We start from the raw sequence: 21,565 nt of genomic DNA, 5'->3' as shown, positions 1-21,565 counted from the left end.
AGTTAGAAAAGTTGCGTTGAATGTAGCTATATTTTACCGACAGCTCTGAGAAGTGGGGGGTGAGGGAGAAGAAGAAACACTTTGGAGAAAAAGAAAATGGTTGTGGTTATCAAAAGGAGTCGGTGCATCTCTTAAGGTTTCTTTCAGAGTATTTGAAGGCACTGGGGGGCTCTCAGCTCTGTCCCTACTCCCATCATTAAAAATGAACCCCATTGTGCCGGAGAGATGGAGCGATGGAGAGACAGGCAGAGAGAGAGAGTGAGGAGTCTGACAGGCCTGAAGCAGGTGCCTTTCTGCATGACAACAAACAAGACTGGATGTGCTGACAGCGGAACAGTCAAGTAGAGCCCAAAGAACACCGCTCTCTCTCCTCCCCATCTCATACCTTTTCTTCCCCCTCTCCTCTATCTCCCCCTTCTCCTCCCTTGTCTCCCCTATCCTCACTCCCAGCCCTGTGATCCTACCCCAGCCTGGTGGTTACCTGCGGGGCCCTGCGTGCAGCTCCGCCAGCGCTGGCTGGAGTCGGGGGCCACGGAGAGCTTGACCCGCAGCGTCTTGCTGCTGCTGGGGGAATGGTTGACCGACGTGTCTACCACCTCATAGATGGTGTGGAGCAGGCTGGTGATGTCCTGAGGGGGAGGGAGAGAGAGAGATGGTCTGAGTTAGTACACAGCTGACAACCCAGTTACTGTTTCAGGCAAACAGGAGAGATGGAGAGAAGAACATGCTGGGTTGTCAGTTGTTTTATTTCAGTGTTCTCCCTGTAAAGTGATCAGGCAGGGAGTACAAAGATGGGATAAATGCATGAAAATATTTGTCTGGGAGGTGGGAGGAGAAGTGCTAAAAGATGTCAGAACTCTTCTCTACAGCAGCTCTGCTCTTAATTTCACTCTTGTTTTCTTTCTCTCTGTAGGCTTTTTATGGTGGTTTGTGTAACTTTGGAAGTTTAAAAGTTATCTCTCTCTCTCTCTCTCTCTCTCTCTCTCTCTCTCTCTCTCTCTCTCTCTCTCTCTCTCTCTCTCTCTCTCTCTCTCTCTCTCTCTCTCTCTCTCTCTCTCTCTCTCTCTCTCTCTCTCTCTCTCTCTCTCTCTCTCTCTCTCTCTCTCTCTCTCTCTCTCTCTCTCTCTCTCTCTCTCTCTCTCTCTCTCTCTCTCTCTCTCTCTCTCTCTCTCTCTCTCTCTCTCTCTCTCTCTCTCTCTCTCTCTCTCAACGAGTGGAGTAGCGGAGGGCCATAGCACAGACCTTTGCCTCAGGGCTAAGATTCAGACATAGACAGAATAAGAGAGAAAATAAGAGGGAAAATCCCGCAGAGAGAGCTAGAAAGGCCGAATAACATCCACACACAGTGAGCACAAACCAGACATCTGAAATCTGCACTCGCTTAAGTCTTTAAAAGCCTGTTTAGGAAGAGAGCAACATGAACATCCACAGATGGATCAAAAGCATATTATGTTTAATTATACATATTTCAAGTATTTTTTGCAATTTCCCTCTAAAGGTAATTACTGCATTTCTACTAATGTTCCCTGGACTGCCAATGCCGAGAAAAGGGGCTTACAAAACCACTCAGAAATTAGGACCTTTTTGGGCCTGTTAGCCTAGCTTCTGCTCTCTCTCCTCTAAAACGTCCAAATGCCTGAATTCCTATTGCCTTGCCTCTCTCTGACTGCAACATAAAGGCCTATTATGAGCTCTTTGGGGACTGGCTCCAGATACCATTTCAAACGCTAAAACGTAAAAAATCCTCTTATGTCATTTTTAGTTTTCAATTTTTTCATACGTGTGAAGAAATAAAGAAAGGGAGCTGGAGAAGAAAGCTATTTCTTTCTTTTTTCTACTTCTTTTTGTGAGCTGCCGCCTGCCGTCTCATGTGCCGCGGGGCCACGGGCGATGCCAAAGAAACTGGAGATCCAACCATCCCACCACACAGAGGACGGCTTCAGTCTCTTCACACCGTTTCAACTCAGCTCTCCAAAAATACAGGCCTCTCTGACTGCACTGCTCAGATCTTTACAAGGCAGCAGCCAGACACTAGGTATCTATCGCTGGGAAGGAAAAAGTCTCTTTGGTTCCTAGTGGCTGTATTATTGAAATGGACTAATATAACTTCATCTGGTTGTGTCTCACTTAGTCTATATATGTGTTTGTGTAATTGTTTGAAAGAGAAAAAGATCATGGGTGGGTAAAGAAAAGGGAAGTGCCCTGTTACGTGTAAGAGTATATTTGAATGTAAATGTCTTTGAACCCTTACCTCTCTGGTGACCTTGCCATTGTTGTCAAAATCATACAGCGTGAACGTCCACTCCTGTCTGTTGTCTTCCTCTACAGAGACGGCACACTCAAGCTCCTGAAACAAATCACATTTCAATATAAGTATCGATACATTCATGACTGTGTGCATGCGTGCGTGCAAGTGAGCATCCTTCAATCCCTGAAAGAGTATTCTGTTGTCGCTCTAGTTCTCCCCAGAGGCACTAATAATCAAATCAAATCAAATGTATTGGTCACATTCACATGGTTAGCAGATGTTATTGCGAGTGTAGCGAAATGCTTGTGCTTTTAGTTCCGACAGTGCAGTAATATCTAGCAAGTAATATCTAACAGTTCCACAACAAATATATAATACACACAAATCTAAGTAAAGGAATGGAATAAGAATATATAAATATATGGATGAGTAATGTCATTGTCAGAGTGGCATAGGCTAAGATGTAATAGATAGTATAGAATACAGTATATACATATGAGATGGGTAATGCAAGATATGTAAACATTATTACGATTGTATAGAATACAGTATATACAGTATCTCACAAAAGTGAGTACACCCCTCACATTTTTGTGACAACACTGAAGAAATGACACTTTGCTACAATGTAAAGTAGTGAGTGCACAGCTTGTATAACAGTGTAAATTTGCTTTCCCCTCAAAATAACTCAACACACAGCCATTAATGTCTAAACCGCTGGCAACAAAAGTGAGTACACCCCTAAGTGAAAATGTCAAAATTGGGCCCAATTAGCCATTTTCCCTCCTCGGTGTCATGTGACTCATTAGTGTTACAAGGTCTCAGGTGTGAATGGGGAGCAGGTGTGTTAAATTTGGTGTCATCGCTCTCACACTCCCTCATACTGGTCACTGGAAGTTCAACATGGCACCTCATGGAAAATAACTCTCTGAGGATCTGAAAAAAACATAAAGATGGGCTATAAGAAGATTGCCAAGACCCTGAAACTGAGCTGCAGCACGGTGGCCAAGACCATACAGCGGTTTAACAGGACAGGTTCCACTCAGAACAGGCCTCGCCATGGTCGACCAAAGAAGTTGAGTGCACGTGCTCAGTGTCATATCCAGAGGTTGTCTTTGGGAAATAGACGTATGAGTGCTGCCAGCATTGCTGCAGAGGTTGAAGGGGTGGGGGGTCAGCCTGTCAGTGCTCAGACCATACGCCGCACACTGCATCAAATTGGTCTGCATGGCTGTCGTCCCAGAAGGAAGCCTCTTCTAAAGATGATGCACAAGAAAGCCCGCAAACAGTTTGCTGAAGACAAGCAGACTAAGGACATGGATTACTGGAACCATGTCCTGTGGTCTGATGAGACCAAGATAAACTTACTTGGTTCAGATGGTGTCAAGCGTGTGTGGCGGCAACCAGGTGAGGAGTACAAAGACAAGTGTGTCTTGCCTACAGTCAAGCATGGTGGTGGGAGTGTCATGGTCTGGGGCTGCATGAGTGCTGCCGGCACTGGGGAGCTACAGTTCATTGAGGGAACCATGAATGCCGACATGTACTGTGACATACTGAAGCAGAGCATGATCCCCTCCCTTCGGAGACTGGGCCGCAGGGCAGTATTCCAACATGATAACGACCCCAAACACACCTCCAAGACGACCACTGCCTTGCTAAAGAAGCTGAGGGTAAAGGTGATGGACTGGCCAAGCATGTCTCCAGACCTAAACCCTATTGAGCATCTGTGGGGCATCCTCAAACGGAAGGTGGAGGAGTGCAAGGTCTCTAACATCCACCAGCTCCGTGATGTCGTCATGGAGGAGTGAAAGAGGACTCCAGTGGCAACCTGTGAAGCTCTGGTGAACTCCAGTGCTGGAAAATGATGGTGGCCACACAAAATATTGACACTTTGGGCCCAATTTGGACATTTTCACATAGGGGTGTACTTACTTTTGTTGCCAGCGGTTTAGACATTAATGGCTGTGTGTTGTGTTATTTTGAGGGGACAGCTAATGTACACTGTTATACAAGCTGTACACTCACTACTTTACATTGTAGCAAAGTGTCATTTATTCAGTGTTGTCACATGAAAAGATATACTCAAATATTTACAAAAATGTGAGGGGTGTACTCACTTTGGTGTCACGACTTCCTCCGAACCTGCCTCCTCTCCTTGTTCGGGCAGGCTTCGGCGTTCGTCTTCACCGGCCTTCTAGCCACTGTCGCTCCTCATCTCATCATTCCATTTGTTTTGTCTTGTTTATTACACACACCTGGTTAATTTCCCTTCATCAGTACCTGTATAAGTATTCCCTCTGCACCCCTTGTCTTTGTGTGTGATTGTTTATTGTGGAGGTTACTATAGCTCGGTGGAGCTATATGGTATTTTGTATCGCCAGGATATTCACCCGTGTGCCTTGTTGTCTACAGTGCACAGTAATACCGCACTGGAGTGTTTTACGCATTGCTGCATACCGTTGTCTTACCGAATAAACCATTTATTCTGTGATTTACCCTCCTGCGCCTGACTCCGTCCAAATCACCCACCAAAGAATCACACACCCAACAGCATGGAGTCGGCAGGAGATGGGAATATGCCTGGAGTCGTGGAGCGGGTCCGGGAGCATTCCAACATGCTAACCAGCTTGGGCAAAGCGATGGATCGGGTTCTCCAGGTCATCCAACGCCTGGAGAGGAGAGGACCCGACCCTTCAGGACCAGCTGAGCGATCCAGCCACCCACACCCCAGCACCCAGAGGGATTCACCTATCCCCACCGAGGGAGTATGACGGGACAGCTGCCCGCTGCCAGGGATTCCTCCTGCAGCTGGACCTCTATTTTTCTACCATCAGCCAGGCTCCATCGGAGCGGGAGAAGGTGTCCGCCGTCTCCTGCCTCTCGGGGAAAACCCTGGAGTGGGCCAACGCAGTCTGGAGTGAAGGAGGACACGCGTTGGAGAATTACGGCGAGCGGCTTGTTCATCTGAGGCAGGGGACGAGGACCGCGCAGGACTGCTCTGGAGTTTAGAACTCTAGCGGCTGGGTCCGGCTGGAATGAGCGGGCCCTCATCGACCGCTTCCGGTGCAGCCACCAGTCTGTCTCTTTCCTCGGATACCACATCACCACCTCAGGTGTGGAGATGGAGGGAGACCGCATTTCAGCCGTGCGTAATTGACCGACTCCAACCACGGTAAAGAAGGTGCAATGCTTTATTGGGTTTTCCAATTACTATCGGAGGTTTATCCGAGGCTTTGGCAAGGTCGCAGCTCCCATCACCTCTCTGTTGAAGGGTGGGCCGTCCCGGCTCCGCTGGTCTGCTGAGGCTGACAGGGCTTTCCGTAACCTGAGGGCTCTGTTCACCTCAGCCCCGGTACTGGCCCATCCCGATCCATCATTACCGTTCGTAGTGGAGGTGGATGCATCCGAGGTAGGGATAGGTGCTGTGGAGGCACTTGCTCGAGGGGGCGAAACACCCTTTCCTCGTCTGGACTGACCACCGTAATCTGGAGTACATCCGGGCAGAGAGGAGGCTGAACCCTCGCCAGACCAGGTGGGCCTTGTTCTTCACCAGGTTTGATTTCACGTTGTCATACATACCAAGTACTAAGAACGTGAAGGCAGATGCGCTGTCACGGCTGTACGACACAGAGGAGAGGCCCATAGACAACACCCCCATACTCCCGGCCTCCTGCATTGTGGCGCCGGTACTGTGGGCGGTGGACGCGGACATAGAGCGGGTGTTACGCACAGAGCCATCTCCACCTCAGTGCCCAGCTGGGCTGCGGTACGTGCCGTCTCTTATCCGTGACCATCTATTGGGAACACACGTCCCCCTCCTCAGGTCACCCAGGTATCGGTCGTACAGCGCGCTGCCTGACCGGGAAGTACTGGTGGCCTACCTTGGCTAAGGACGTGAGGGTGTATGTCTCCTCCTGCTCGGTGTGCACCCAGAGTAAGGCAACTAGGCACCTCCCAGCGGGTAAGTTACATCCCTTACCAGTTCCAAAACGGCCATGGTCCCACTTGTCAATTTACTTCCACACTGATCTTCCCCTCTCTCAGGGTAACACCACCATCCTGGTTGTTGTGGACCACTTTTCTAAAGCCTGCCGCCTCCTTCCTCTGCCCGGTCTCCCCACGGCCATGTAAACTGCAGAATCCCTGTTTACTCATGTCTTCCGGCACTACGGGGTGCCAGAGGACATAGTGTCTGACCGGGGTCCCCAGTTTACATCCAGTGTCTGGAAGGCATTCATGGAACATCTGGGGTCTCGGTCAGCCTGACCTCTGGGTTTCACCTCTGGAGAGCCCTGCGGTTGTGGGCGGTGCAGTTGCCATACCAGGCGGTGATACAGCCCAACACAATGCTCTCAATTATGCATCTGTAAAAGTTTGTGAGGGTTTTAGGTGACAGGACACATTTGTTGTTGCGCCTTCTTCACCACACTGTCTGTGTGGGTGGACCATTTCAGTTTGTCAGTGATATGTACGCAGAGAAACTTAAAACTTTCCACCTTCTCCACTGCTGTCCCATTGATGTGGATAGGGGGCACTCCCTCTGCTGTTTCCTGAAGTCCACGATCATCTCCTTTGTTTTGTTTTGTTGACGTTGAGTGAGAGGTTATTTTCTTGACACCACACTCTGAGAGCCCTCACCTCCTCCCTGTAGGCTGTCTCATCGTTGTTGGTAATCAAGCCTACTACTGTTGTGTCGTCTGCAAACTTGATGATTGAGTTGGAGGCGTGCATGGCTACGCAGTCATGGGTGAACAGGGAGTACAGGAGGGGGCTGAGCACACACCCTTGTGGGCCCCCAGTGTTGAGTATCAGTGAAGTGGAGATGTTGTTTCCTACCTTCAACCCCTGGGGGTTGCCCATCAGGAAGTCCAGGACCCAATTGCACAGGGTGGGGTTGAGACCCAGGGCCTCAAGCTTAATTATGAGCTTGGAGGGTACTATGGTGTTGAATACTGAGCTATAGTCAATGAACAGCATTCTTACATAGGTATTCCTCTTTTCCAGATGGGATAGGGCAGTGTGCAGTGTGATAGCGATTGCATCGTCTGTGGACCTATTGGGGCGGTAAGCAAATTGAAGTGGGTCTAGGGTGACAGGTAAGGTGGAGGTGATATGATCCTTGACTAGGCTCTCAAAGCACTTCATGATGACAGACGTGAGTGCTACAGGGCGATAGTCATTTAGTTCAGTTACCAGATTGAATATGTCCGTAAACACACCAGCCAGCTGGACTGCGCATGCTCTGAAGACGCGGCTAGGAATGCCGTCTGGGCCAGCAGCCTTGCGAGGGTTAACACGTTTAAATGGTCAAATCAAACCAAATTGTATTTGTCACATGCACCGAATACAACAGATGTAGACCTTACAGTGAAATGCTTACTTACAAGCCCTTAGCCAACAATGCAGTTTTCAGAAAGAATACCCAAAAAAATCACAACAAAATACAATACAAAATAATACGAAATAAAAGTAACAAATAATTAAAGAGCAGCAGTAAAAATAACAATAGCGAGGCTATATACAGGGGGTACCGGTTCCAAGTCAATGTGCGGGGGCACCGGTTAGTCTAGGTAATTGAGGTAATATGTACATGTAGGTAGAGTTATTAAAGTGACTATGTATAGATAATAAACAGAGAGTAGCAGCAGCATAAAAGAGGGGGGATTAGATGTTCAGGAGTCTTATGGCTTGGGGCTAGAAGCTGTTTAGAAGCCTCTTGGACCTAGCCTCTTGGACCTAGACTTGGCGCACCGGTACCGCTTGCTGTGCGGTAGCAAAGAGAACAGTCTATGACTAGGGTGGCCGGAGTCTTTGACAATTTTTAGGGACTTCCTCTGACATCGCCTGGTATAGAGGTCCTGGATGGCAGGAAGCTTGGCCCCAGTGATGTACTGGGCCGTACGCACTACCCTCTGTCCATGTTGGTGGTTCACAGTTCGACTTCACACTCACTTCAAACTGGAGCTGTTTCTGTGTCCCTGCGGGCGCCTGGCTCTCTCTTCCCTGCATCTTCTCCTCCACACAGCAACTGTCCACCATCTTCTCCGGGGGCAGAGCCACTGTAAACACACACGCAACCAAATTATCAAATCAAAGTTGATTGGTCGCGTACACAGTTTAGCAGATTTTGTAGCGGGTGCAGCGAAATACTAATGTTACTAGCTCCTAACAATGCAATAAAATGTCAAACAATTAAAATGTATGGAAAGAAAATATATATATATATTTTTTTATCAAGAATGGCGGGATGAATCTGATTAACAACCCAAATAGCACTACAGCAGGATTAAAATGCAATCTATATGTACTGTATGTACACCGGGATCAACTAAGAATGATATGTATAGCAGTAGATACAGTTGAAGTCAGAAGTTTACATAAACTTATGTTGGAGTCAATTAAACTCGTTTTTCAACCACTGGCAAGTCGGTTAGGACATCTACAGTGAGAGAAAAAAGTATTTCATCCCCTGCTGATTTTTTACGTTTGCCCACTGACAAAGACATGATCAGTCCATAATTTTAATGGTAGGTTTATTTGAACAGTGAGAGACAGAATAACAACAACAAAATCCAGAAAAACTAATGTCAAAAATGTTATAAATTGTTTTGCATTTTAATGAGGGAAATAAGTATTTGACCCCTCTGCAAAACATGACTTAGTACTTGGTGGCAAAACCCTTGTTGGCAATCAGAGGTCAGACGTTTCTTGTAGTTGGCCACCAGGTTTGCACACATCTCAGGAGGGATTTTGTCCCACTCCTCTTTGCAGATCTTCTCCAAGTCATTAAGGTTTCGAGGCTGACGTTTGGCAACTCGAACCTTCAGCTCCCTCCACAGATTTTCTATGGGATTAAGGTCTGGAGACTGGCTAGGCCACTCCAGGACCTTAATGTGCTTCTTCTTAAGCCACTCCTTTGTTGCCTTGGCTGTGTGTTTAGGGTCATTGTCATGCTGTAATACCATCCACGACCCATTTTCAATGCCCTGGCTGAGGGAAGAAGGTTCTCACCCAAGATTTGACGGTACATGGCCCCGTCCACTGTCCCTTTGATGCAGTGAAGTTGTCCTGTCCCCTTAGCAGAAAAACACCCCCAAAGCATAATGTTTCCACCTCCATGTTTGACGGTGGGGATGGTGTTCTTGTGGTCATAGGCAGCATTCCTCCTCCTCCAAACACGACGAGTTGAGTTGATGCCAAAAAGCTCGATTTTGGTCTCATCTGACCACAACACTTTCACCCAGTTCTCCTCTGAATCATTCAGATGTTCATTGGCAAACTTCAGACGGGCCTGTATATGTGCTTTCTTGAGCAGGGGGACCTTGCGGGCGCTGCAGGATTTCAGTCCTTCACGGCGTAGTGTGTTACCAATTGTTTTCTTGGTGACTATGGTCCCAGCTGCTTGAGATCATTGACAAGATCCTCCCGTGTAGTTCTGGGCTGATTCCTCACCGTTCTCATGATCATTGCAACTCCACAAGGTGAGATCTTGCATGGAGCCCCAGGCCGAGGGAGATTGACAGATCTTTTGTGTTTCTTCCATTTGCGAATAATCGCACCAACTGTTGTCACCTTCTCACCAAGCTGCCTGGCGATGTTCTTGTACCCCATTCCAGCCTTGTGTAGGTCTACAATCTTGTCCCTGACATCCTTGGCGAGCTCTTTGGTCTTGGCCATGGTGGAGAGTTTGGAATCTGATTGATTGATTGCTTCTGTGGACAGGTGTCTTTTATACAGGCAACAAACTGAGATTAGGAGCACTCCCTTTAAGAGTGTGCTCCTAATCTCAGTTTGTTACCTGTATAAAAGACACCTGGGAGCCAGAAGTCTTTCTGATTGAGAGGGGGTCAAATACTTATTTCCCTCATTAAAATGCAAATCAATTTATAACATTTTTGACATGCGTTTTTCTGGATTTTTGTTGTTGTTATTCTGTCTCTCACTGTTCAAATAAACCTACCATAAAAATTATTGACTGATCATGCCTTTGTCAGCGGGCAAATGTACAAAATCAGCAGGGGATGAACTTATTTTTTCCCTCACTGTACTTTGTGCATGACACAAGTAATTTTTCCATCATATGTTTACAGACAGATTATTTCACTGTATCAAAATTCCAGTGGGTCAGAAGTTTACATACACTAAGTTGACTGTGCCTTTAAACAGCTTGGAAAATTCCAGAAAATGATGGCTTTAGAAGATTCTGATAGGCTAATTGACATCATTTGAGTCAATTGGAGGTGTACCTGTGGATATATTTCAAGGCCTACCTTCAAACCCAGTGCCTCTTTGCTTGACATCATGGGAAAATCAAAAGAAATCAGCCAAGACCTGTTAGGCCTCCACAAGCAATTTCCAAATGCCTGAAGGTATCACGTTCATCTGTACAAACAATAGTACGCAAGTATAAACACCATGGGACCACGCAGCCATCATACCGCTCAGGAAGGAGACGCGTTCGGTCTCCTAGAGATTAACGTACATTGGTGCGAAAAGTGCAAATCAATCCCAGAACAACAGCAAAGGACCTTGTGAAGATGCTGGAGGAAACAGGTACAAAAGTATCTATATCCACAGTAAAACGTGTCCTATATCGACATAACCTGAAAGGCCGCTCAGCAAGGAATAAGCCACTGCTCCACAACCGCCATAAAAAGCCAGACTACGGTTTGCAACTGCACATGGGGACAAAGATTGTACTTTTTGGAGAAATGTCCTCTGGTCTGATGAAACAAAAATAGAACTGTTTGGCCATAATGACCATCGTTATGTTTGGAGGAAAAAGGGGGACTTGCAAGCTGAAGAACACCATCCCAACCGTGAAGCACGGGGGTGGCAGCATCATGCTGTGGGGGTGCTTTGCTGCAGGAGGGACTGGTGCACTTCACAAAATAGATGGCATCATGAGGAAGGAAAATTATGTGGATATATTGAAGCAACATCTCAAGACATCAGTCAGGAAATTAAAGCTTGGTCGCAAATGGGTTTTCCAAATGGACAATGACCCCAAGCTTACTTCCAAAATTGTGGCAAAATGGCTTAAGGGCAACAAAGTCAAGGTATTGGAGTGGCCATCACAAAGCCCTGACCTCAATCCTATAGAAAATGTGTGGGCAGAACTGAAAAAGCGTGTGCGAGCAAGGAGGCCTACAAACCTGACTCAGTTTCACCAGCTCTGTCAGGAGGAATGGGCCAAAATTCACCCAACTTTATTGTGGGAAGCTTGTGGGAGGCTACCCGAAACGTTTGAACCAAGTTAAACAATTTAAAGGCAATGTTACCAAATACTAATTGAGTGTATGTAAACTTCTGACCCACTGGGAATGTGATGAAAGAAATAAAAGCTGAAATAAATCATTCTCTCTACTATTATTCTGACATTTCACATTCTTAAAATAAAGTGGTGATCCTAACTGACCTAAAACAGGGAATTTTTACTAGGATTAAATGTCAGGAATTGTGAAAAACTGAGTATAAATGTATTTGGCTAAGTTGTATGTAAACTTCCGACTTCAACTGTATATTACAGTAAGCTATGTCAACAATCCAGTGTATAAATAAGCATAAGGCACAGACACAAAATACTTTGGGGCTTGGATGCAAATCATTACTATGGGAAAGTGCTAGCATAGCACCAGGAATGGGTGAGGAGGTGGATGAATAGAACATGGAGACATGGAACTGAACAGACATAGCATGCCTAAAATGCCAAGAAAAGGACATGATGCTACTGTATAATGTGGCGTAAGATATTAAATTCTAAACTGGGAACATCATCTGATCTGAACATCAAAGAACCCCATGGGAGCCCTGCCTCTGTCTCTGTGCCCACTGTAGCGGAGCTCATAACTCTAGATGTTTCACTGAGCATTATATCTCCCAGACATATAGCCCAGACAGACAGCGTCCATAGGGAGGCCTCACCTCGTCTGTCACACACACATCCTATTCCACATCCTCATCAACACTAGGCCCCAACTACAGTATCAAACCTTTATGGTGTATGTCAGCCCACCAACAGCCCCCCTACTGTAACTGAACATGTCACAGTCCTTACATATCCTCTCATCACATCATAATCCAATTAAAACCTCTGAGATGCTTCAGACCTGGGTACTACATATGAAAAACAGACTGATAGGCCACTGGCAGAGGCCATGAATACACAGAGTCTCTCCATTGGTCCAAGTAGTGCACTATTTAGGGAATAGGGTGCCATTTTAATTGGGACGCAGTTGGTGGCCATTTGGTTTAGCTCGGAGCTGGCTGGGTTACTGTGCACATATATACACACCCACCCACACTGCACAGCTCCTCCTCACCCCCCCGCACTTTGAAGTTCCATTCTCAAACCTTTTGGACGAGGATCAGACCAGCCGGCTGTAAAACAGAATCACTAATTAATTAAGCCAAGTCAAATCTGAAACAGTGTTTGTTGTGGTCGCCAAAGGAGCAGAAAGACAGACACAACAGCCTCGTTCTCTTTCCTCTGTATCCAAGCAGATCAAAGAGAGAGGAACATGTCTGTCCCGTCTCCCATCCCCTCGGCTGCAGGCACAATGAAAGGCAGCATCCTAGGAACCAAAAAGTTTTTGGAGGACAAAAATATAACCCTCTCTTTTGATCATCACAGGTGCTCAAAGGTACCATTGTGCCGTGCAAGGGGGCAAATCTGTTGGGTAGCAAGCCCAATATTGTGGAGATGGAGATGCTTATCTCCAGGCTAATGAAAAGGCCCAGAGGAATACTGTAGGCTATGTCCCAGAGGGCACCCTATTCCCTATGTAGACGTAATCTGCTATCTCCCTCTCTGACTCTGACCCCCTCGTCACTGAAATACAGTCGGCCTGCTCTTTATGAGTGGAGCTAAATGCTGCCAGAGGATTGGCTGGTGATCCGATCTGAAGGGAGGGGAGGAGGGGCTGGCACTCTCACTATACCATCATGCCTGATTCAACAGCCCTGCCATTATATAGACACGCACACATGTGTAACCCCGCACAAGCACACACACACAGCTATCACACCATCACACCCACAGGACCGCTGTCACACACTCTCAGCTTTCAGCTCTGTGTGGTTGGTCTGAGAGTCAAGCAAGTGTGACCAGACACAACAGAGATACAGGTTTATACAGCTGAATTGAATTGGACTTATGAGCCTCACTTAATGACCTTGTGAAAACTACATTTGAAAGGCACAGAGGATGTAACTGCAAGATCCGAAGAGCCAAAACACGCTTTCATCTTGGATCCCTTTTTCTTCGTCCCTCTTTGCAATTTTGCCAGCAAGTTATTTTTTAATCCTCACAAACTTCCTTTGGAAATGCTTACTGAAGCCCTGAGGAAAGACAGGCTTTTATATGTGCATTGGCCTAACGATCATCTGTAACCTCTCTCTGGCTCTCTATGTCTGTCTCTTTCCCCTTCAACAAACCACTTTCATTCCTGGCTTATAAAGAATCAAAAATCCGGAATGCTCCATAACAGTTTTCATTCAAGTTTAAATGTGATTTAAGAAATCTGTTAGTGAACCCCCAGGTCTAAAGAAGCATTGTACCAAACGGTAATCAATAACTACTTTGATAATAAATCGTCTCTCATAAGTTCTGACTGAAATGTACCACAAACGGTACTTGTCTACAGAGGCTGTAAGAGAACCATGGTGTATATTATGTTTAATTATACATATTTCAAGTCTTGTTAGCGTTTTCCCTCTGAAGGTAATTACTGCATTTCTACAAATGCTCCCTGGACTGCCAATGCCGAGAAAAGAGGCTTACAAAACCACTCAGAAATTAGGACCTTTTTGGGCCTGTTAGCCTAGCTTCTGCTCTCTCTCCTCTAAAACGTCCAAATGCCTGAATTCCTATTGCCTTGCCTCTCTCTGACTGCAACATAAAGGCCTATTATGAGCTCTTTGGGGACTGGCTCCAGATACCGTTTCAAACACTAAGACTTTTGAGAAAGGGACCAAGATGGCTCTTAATCTGACACAGGGAGGGATTTTGACAGGAACAAGGTGTGGTGTGAATGGCCATCTAACGTTACCATACTTTCATGTTCTATAATAGGTTGTATTTATAGTGTTTTTCACCAGGTCTTAAGGCCCTTTTATGTGGAGGGGACTGTGATGAGGACCACCCCTTAAAATAAACCAGCCTGAACTAGTTAAACTCAACAACAAAACTAGCCAGCCGAGACACCCTGACCCACATATCTGGGCTGGTCCCATCCCACTCTCCCCTGCTGCCAGTTAGGTAGCACAACAGAGTTCAGTTCACATGAAGGGGGAGGCTTCTCCTCTCCTTCCTGATTCCTTAATCCAGGATCACACCACACAGGGGGAAAACAGAATAGATGGAGGCGGGTTGCAAAGCACAGAGGGGGAGGGGAGGGCCGGGTGAGAGAAAAGGGGGAGGAAAGGAGAAGGAAGGTAATGGAGGGAGAAAGGGACTGGGGGGGTTTCATACATCCACCTCATCAGCACATTTCAGGAGCTTAGTGGAGGAGGGGGGAGGAGACAGGCGGCCTACCTTCTAAACGGTAATGTTCATCACTGATCCCCTCTGCACACGCCTTGTCCAACACATCCTGGAGAGAGAGAAACATAGAGAGACACATTTATCTTAGTGTATTTGTCACAGACCATGCACAACAAATATATATTCCACCAGATTTAGCTACAGAGTTTATTTCCATACAGTATCGAGAAAGAGTATATTCACCATATAAACAAACTATTCTAGCTGGACACTGGAGATCCACATTAGAGCCGCCAATACATAGTGACATGGCCAAATCCAAATGCCACTGGCACACAGTACTGGAGTAAGTCAAAGAACGGCCTCAATCACTGGTCTCAATCACACTCTTCCTGTGGTGAATTGTGGGTTGTCTGTGAGGTTATTTCCGTGACGGGGTCTATCGTCATTGGTGGTAGCGATTCGCTGGTGGGCTTGTTTTCTCAGTCCACCCGACCCCCGCCCCTCTCCTCTCCTGGCAGCCGTGTCTGTGAGTGCATACCAATGGGACTGCGTGATATGTGAGCTTGGGGCTTCACCATGGAAAATGCCAACTCAGGTGTCTCTGTGGCATTACAGTCATCTGGCCCGATAACCATTACTCACACACACACACCCCTGATCTGAGAGTTCTCTTTCTCACACACATATCGGGAAAAGCTCTCTCTCTCTCGCTGGCATAGACATACATACTACTGAAAACACTGTCACACCGTAACCCTACACAGATATAAACCCAGACACATACTACATGATAAACACACCACACAACCACACTCTACATACTGTACATGTATTAAAGTTACGGTATACCCTATCCCTTATGTGTAAATATAAATATAAATAAATATAAATATAAATATAAATATAAAATTACCTGCTCCAGCAATCAAATCAAACACCACTAAAACAACTCCTGAGCTGCTTGATCTAGTCTATGTGGAGCTACTAGCTCTCTCTGCATCTCTCTCTCGCTGTATCTCTCTGTATCTCTCTCTCTCTCTCTCTGTATCTCTCTCTCCCCCCTCTCTCTGTATCTCTCTCTCGGTGTATCTCTCTGTATCTCTCTCTCTCTCTCTGTATCTCTCTCTCCCCCCTCTCTCTGTATCTCTCTCTCTCTGTATCTCTGTATCTCTCTCTCTCTGTATCTCTCTGTCCCCCCTCTCTCTGTATCTCTCTCTCCCCTCTCTCTCCTCTCCCTCTCTCTGTATCTCTCGCTCTCCCTCTCCGTATCTCTCTCGCCTCTCTGAGAGAGAGGCTAGAGGAATGTTGATTGAGGGGTGATTTTTCTGGTGGTTTGTGGAGGGAGGGAGGCTGGGGGCTGGGACCTGGGCTGGGCCTTAATTGCAAACAGTACTGTAGATCTCTCTCTCCCCTCTCCCTCCCCTCTCCCTCCCCTCTCTCTGTGTTAAATAGGTGGATTTATGAGAGTGAAAAAGTGTAGAAGGGATTTGGGTTTAATCTAGTAGAGAGGTAGAGTTCAGCTGGGGTGATCCTAGCCCAGTCAGCCTAGTAGAGCAGCTCTGCAGCGTACCCCAGTCCAGCCCAGCCCACACTACTCACCACATCACTGACTGACTGACTATAGTGCACTAAATATGGAGAAGGGTGCCATTTGGGACATAACTTGACTGAGGCTGTCTGAATCACTAAAACCTGCTCAGGGTAGCCAGGTTCCTCGCTCTCCCTCTGAGCCGAAACCTTACCAGCCTGCTATTTAAACTAGGCCTGACCCAGACTAATATGGTCAGGCCCAAAAGAAGCCAGCCCAGGAGATAAAAATCAGACACTGTCTGTGTGGATGGAGTGAGAGTGGAGAGCGAGAGAGGAGGGGAGTGGGCGGCGGGGAGGTGGGACGGTGGGGAGAGAGTTACATGAAGCAGTGTTGTGTTGCTGCTTAACGCTCAGCCCCTGCTTTGCCTTTGAGAGGCAGCCAGCAGAGCAGTCTGCAGCAGATAAGGTAAGTAACAGGAGAGCCTCTCCATGTGTACGCTGCTTTAAAAGATCTCCCTGTCCAACACAAGGCCTGAATGTCTCAGTGCTGCTGAAATCCTGCTGCCAACACACATCTGTAACGCATTTCTGAATGCCTTATATTTACAGATACTCAGCGGGGGGCTCTGAATGTAGTACAGATGAAGCTGTAGTGTGTAGCGCGTGTGTGTGTATGTGTGTGAGTGAGTGAGACAGAGAGAGAGAGAGACAGAGAGAGAGAGAGAGAGAGAGAGAGAGAGAGAGAGAGAGAGAGAGAGAGAGAGAGAGAGAGAGAGAGAGAGAGAGAGAGAGAGAGAGAGAGAGCGAGAGCGAGAGCTGCAGTCAGATGGCTGTCCCTGAGTGGCATCAGGACTATCTCTGCAGGTCAGGCAGAGTTCTTCAGGTCAGAGGAGGAGGGCTCAGGAGCGCCAGCTGACAACTTAATTGTCAGTAGTACTGCAGCCAGCATTGGCACCACAGCCACAGAGCTCCAGATCTACAGTACTGTTTGCAATTAAGGCCCTGGCCTGTACAGTAACCCCAGCCCAGGTCCCTGCCCCCAGCCTCCCTCCCTCCACAAACCCCCAGAAAAATCACCCCTCAATCAACATTCCTCCACCCTCTCTCTCACCAGGGTTTGTGCTCTGAAATCAAACAATGAAGACAGCTGGGCTTTAGTTACAGCGAGCAACATCCCTCCAATCAAACTCTCAAAGTACACACACACACATTCTTGCTCTCTCTCATACACACTCACTATCTCTCTATCACGTACGCACAGTATTGAGTTGAGCACATTTTCTGTTTTTGATGAATTACCCAAAATGATGGCGGGGTTAGCCAAGAACATGAGAACATGGGAAAGAGGAATGTGCTAATTGGTTGTTGTCTGTGATGATGGATGGGATCTGCTCTTGGCATCTCTGCTTAATGTTGAAATTTTTTAAATACATTCAGTAAAAACCTCAGATTTCTTTTTCAGCTCTCTCTCTCTCTCATTTCTCTCATCCCTCATCAAAAGACCTGACCGCTAAATGGCACGAGGAATATGATAAGAGAAACACAGTAATTTACACAGTATCATTTGAAGTCTATTTCTTTCTCTTCTACTTTCTAGAATGTGCCGTTCAGAGAACTGGGCAATTCGACACACACTCAAAGTTTGAACTCAGACCAGGACTGCCCAAAATGTCCCATATTAAGATTCCTCTGGTCCTGGCAGTGAAGTGACTGAATATCCCTTGTTCTTTCTCCAGGGCCTTGTCCCAAAGGAACAATAAGGCCACTCTCTTTGTCCTGTTGTGGCCCTGTCAGTAGGCTTTAATGGAGCTAGAATAACACTTTCAGTGAGGCTCAGGTCCTCAGGTCCTCACCTCCTCACCAGGCAGGCAGAGGGCTGGACCAACTTTATTCAGCACTGTGAGAAAGACGTTTAATCCCCTGAACCTCACTTCTGACTCTGGTGGTGACACACTGAGCCCTCTATAGTCTTCAGCCCCTCCCTGCCACCTCAGCATCTCCATTCAGATCAATGGAGGAGCTGGCCCAGGCCCGCACCCCTCAGGCCCTCACCCCTCTAGTGTGGGACTGACTGCTCTTTTCTTCCTGGGGAGCTCACAGGAACCCCACAGCTCCCAGGTTTGAGGATTAGGGAATGGGGATACTGACTAGTGACCTCTGTCCTCTTTTAGGAGGTTCTAAAAAAGGTTTAGGAGTTGTTTTTGTTCATTGATGGATTCTTGGTTGGCACAATAGATGGAAGATTTCACATAGGATGTTCACTGATTTTTTTAAATTCACACTTCAAAGTTGTTTCATCCTCTCAGCTTCATGGCCAATGTGGGCTTCAATACACAAGTAACGTTATCAAAGAAGAATTAATACTATTCTTTAAATGTTTTCCAGTGATTGCATCTTTTGTTCATCCAACCTTTATTCTTTATCTTCCATGACCGTGTTTGCCACTAGCTATAAACATGGTAATCAGCTGACCTTAAAAGAGCCATCCATCTTGACGTGTCAGGCCAATGAGCCAATCACAGGCCTGCCTGGTGACCTTTGCCCTCTGTGGGGTCAAGGGTCACAATAGGAGTGCAGCTTAAGGCAAACAGAGTCAGGGACAAGGCCAAGTGCTGCACCACTTTGATCATCTCAAGTAGAACACAATGAACACGGAATCTTCCTGTATCTTTCATACCTTTAGTAACCATCTTCCATACTATATGCTAATCAAATGTGCTTCACTGGTCTAACTCTATACAACAAAACAAAAAAGTGAAGGCCCAGCTGCTCATTTGAGCAATAGCCGAGGATAATTAATTGCTCAGATGATGAACATCGTGTGACACAGTAAGTTGTAAGTTCTTTTGGCTTTTTTTTCCTGTGTGTTTACGACTGGTGTTATGGAGTGTTTATGAAGGTTTTACGAAGACTACAGTGAAGTGTCACTTTCCCAGCTCTGCAGAACGTATTTGGCCGCTACTGCAGAGCTTCAGAGTATCATGAAAGGCTGTAAGCACATGAACAAACCTCCTTCCTCCAACGCTTGGGACCACCAAAAACAATTTTCCAGACATGATGTTTAATGTTCTGTGGAAACCAAAGTATAAAGCATTTTACTTTCAACAGGAGCCAGACCCTTCAGAGTGTCTTCTCTTCTGGGCTTGGAGGACGGAGGATTGTATGGCCCCAGTGTATTTTAAAGTTGTTAAAGCCCCTTCACAGAAAGTGATTTATTCCTAGAGCAGCATAAGACAGGAACACAGTGTGACTGTGCTGCATTACAGCATCCCAGTTAGCTACATTAGTACTGGACAGGCTGCCCGCTCCGTCTACTAGGGCTGTTTGATTTGGCCTTTGAATCAAAATGGCTAACCCACGTCAATGAGAGACATAAATATGGATTTAAATAAGGAAAAATAAAGGAGAACCCAGATTTGCGTATTTACAAATAATAATATTTTAAGAACTAACATTGGAGCAGAATGGTTATATTGAGAGTATAAGTGAGACAAGAGAGCCAAGGAACCACTGACTGCAGGGGTGAAGAGCACATCATAGACTGACTGAAGGTTGGCAAGTTAGGGCACGAGGTTGCCATGGGGGCCCGCCAGCCTTACATTTTACATTTTAGTCATTTAGCAGACGCTCTTATCCAGAGCGACTTACAGTTAGTGAGTGCATACATTATAATTTTTTTCATACTGGCCCCCCGTGGGAATCGAACCCACAACCCTGGCGTTGCAAACACCATGCTCTACCAACTGAGCTACATCCCTACCGGCCATTCCCTCCCCTACCCTGGACGACGCTGGGCCAATTGTGCGCCGCCCCATGGGTCTCCCGATCGCGGCCGGCTACGACAGAGCCTGGATTCGAACCAGGATCTCTAGTGGCACAGCTAGCACTGCGATGCAGTGCCTTAGACCACTGCGCCACTCGGGAGACATACCCTTACTGGCACTGTGTTCACAGACATACGTGCCGCCCAGTCTGACTGTGGCTGTTAAATGTCAGGTAGGGACGGGTGAGGAGGAGGAGGAGCGGTTCACATGAAGAACTGAAGCTGAGTCCTGGGTCGTGTTCATTATGGCAACAGAAAACACACATTTGCATTTCTTATTGGACAAGTCCATGTAGTTCCACCCCGTTTGACTCAGTTTACAACCTAGTTCTAAGCTGCTGTCTGGTGTCTGCTGGTGCTTTCTGTTTTTCCACACAGTACCACAAAATTGAAAGGGTCACAGACATACTTGTAACGATCCCGGCAGTCTGAGTCGGGTCCTGTCTGTGGACTAGTTTTTTCTGCTCGGGATCTCCAGTTTCCCGAGGGTTCTGGAACGCTCCGGGGAGCTCTCTTGATTTCCGCACCTGCATCCCATCAGCAATCTGCACACCTGGTCCTGATCATCACCCTTCTTAGGCTCTGGCCTAACATCCATTCCCTGCCGGATCGTTAGCCATGAACAGTAGGTTTACCAGAGTATCAGTCTTAGAGCTTCTAGCGTTAGTTTTGTTGTTTTGCACCTTGTTGGTTTGTTGTTTACTTACCTCCGTTTTGTTCCATCTGCAGTCACTCGTCCGGAACCTTCATCCAACCTCTGCCTGGTGGTCGGCGGCTGCCGAGCCATGATTGGATCAACCACTGCACCCCCAACAACTAATCAACGCCGCCCGCTCTGTTCCCTGGATTATTCAGCATCACTCTTGAATTTGTAAATAAACACTCACCTTCGTTTCAACTTACCTTGTCCTGGTCTGCTTCTGGGTTCTGGCTTTGCAACTCGTGACAGAACGATCCGGCCAGTAATGAACCCAGCGGACCTGGACTCTGTTCGCCATGCCATTACCCATCAGGAGAAGATGTTGGGCCATCATAGCACGGTACTACAGGAGATCGCGTTGTCAGTTCGGAACCTTTCTACCGGTCTGACGGAGGTCCAGAACCAACGCAAGTTTCCGGTGGAGGATCCACTACCGGTTTCACCCATCTCGCCTGCCGCTTCTGGAGCTGTGTCCTTCCGTGAGCCCAAGGTTCCGACGCCGGATAAATATGAGGGGAGCTGGGAAGATGCCGTTCCTTCCTTATGCAGTGTGGATTAGTGTTCGATCTACAGCCCTACTCTTATGCCACAGACAAGGCTAGGATAGCCTTTGTGATTGAGTTGCTGCGTGGTCGAGCGCTGGAGTGGGCTTCAGCCGTTTGGGAACGACAGGATCCCTGCATGGCTTCATACCAGGGGTTCACGGCCGAGATGAGGAAGCTCTTCGACCATTCCGTCCGAGGGAGGGACGCAGCTAGGCGCCTGTTTTCGCTTCGC

General features: G+C 47.1%; 1 protein-coding gene across 1 annotated transcript in view; it reads right to left on the bottom strand.

The window, feature by feature from the left end:
- LOC121535798 (protein naked cuticle homolog 1) overlaps nt 1-21,565 on the bottom strand; it is a 48,823-nt gene that overhangs the window by 4,433 nt on the left and 22,825 nt on the right. Inside the window, exons 4-7 of the mRNA XM_045225341.1 lie at nt 14,784-14,841; nt 8,201-8,307; nt 2,252-2,347; nt 482-629 (exon numbers count right to left, since the gene is read on the bottom strand). Coding sequence (XP_045081276.1) covers nt 482-629; nt 2,252-2,347; nt 8,201-8,307; nt 14,784-14,841 — 409 coding nt within the window. The remainder of the gene's footprint in view (nt 1-481; nt 630-2,251; nt 2,348-8,200; nt 8,308-14,783; nt 14,842-21,565) is intronic.

Source organism: Coregonus clupeaformis, chromosome 15 (assembly GCF_020615455.1).
Source record: "Coregonus clupeaformis isolate EN_2021a chromosome 15, ASM2061545v1, whole genome shotgun sequence".
In the NCBI taxonomy this organism is placed as follows: domain Eukaryota; kingdom Metazoa; phylum Chordata; class Actinopteri; order Salmoniformes; family Salmonidae; genus Coregonus; species Coregonus clupeaformis.
Note: the sequence above shows the minus strand (reverse complement) of the source record. Positions and strands in the feature narration are given on the sequence as shown.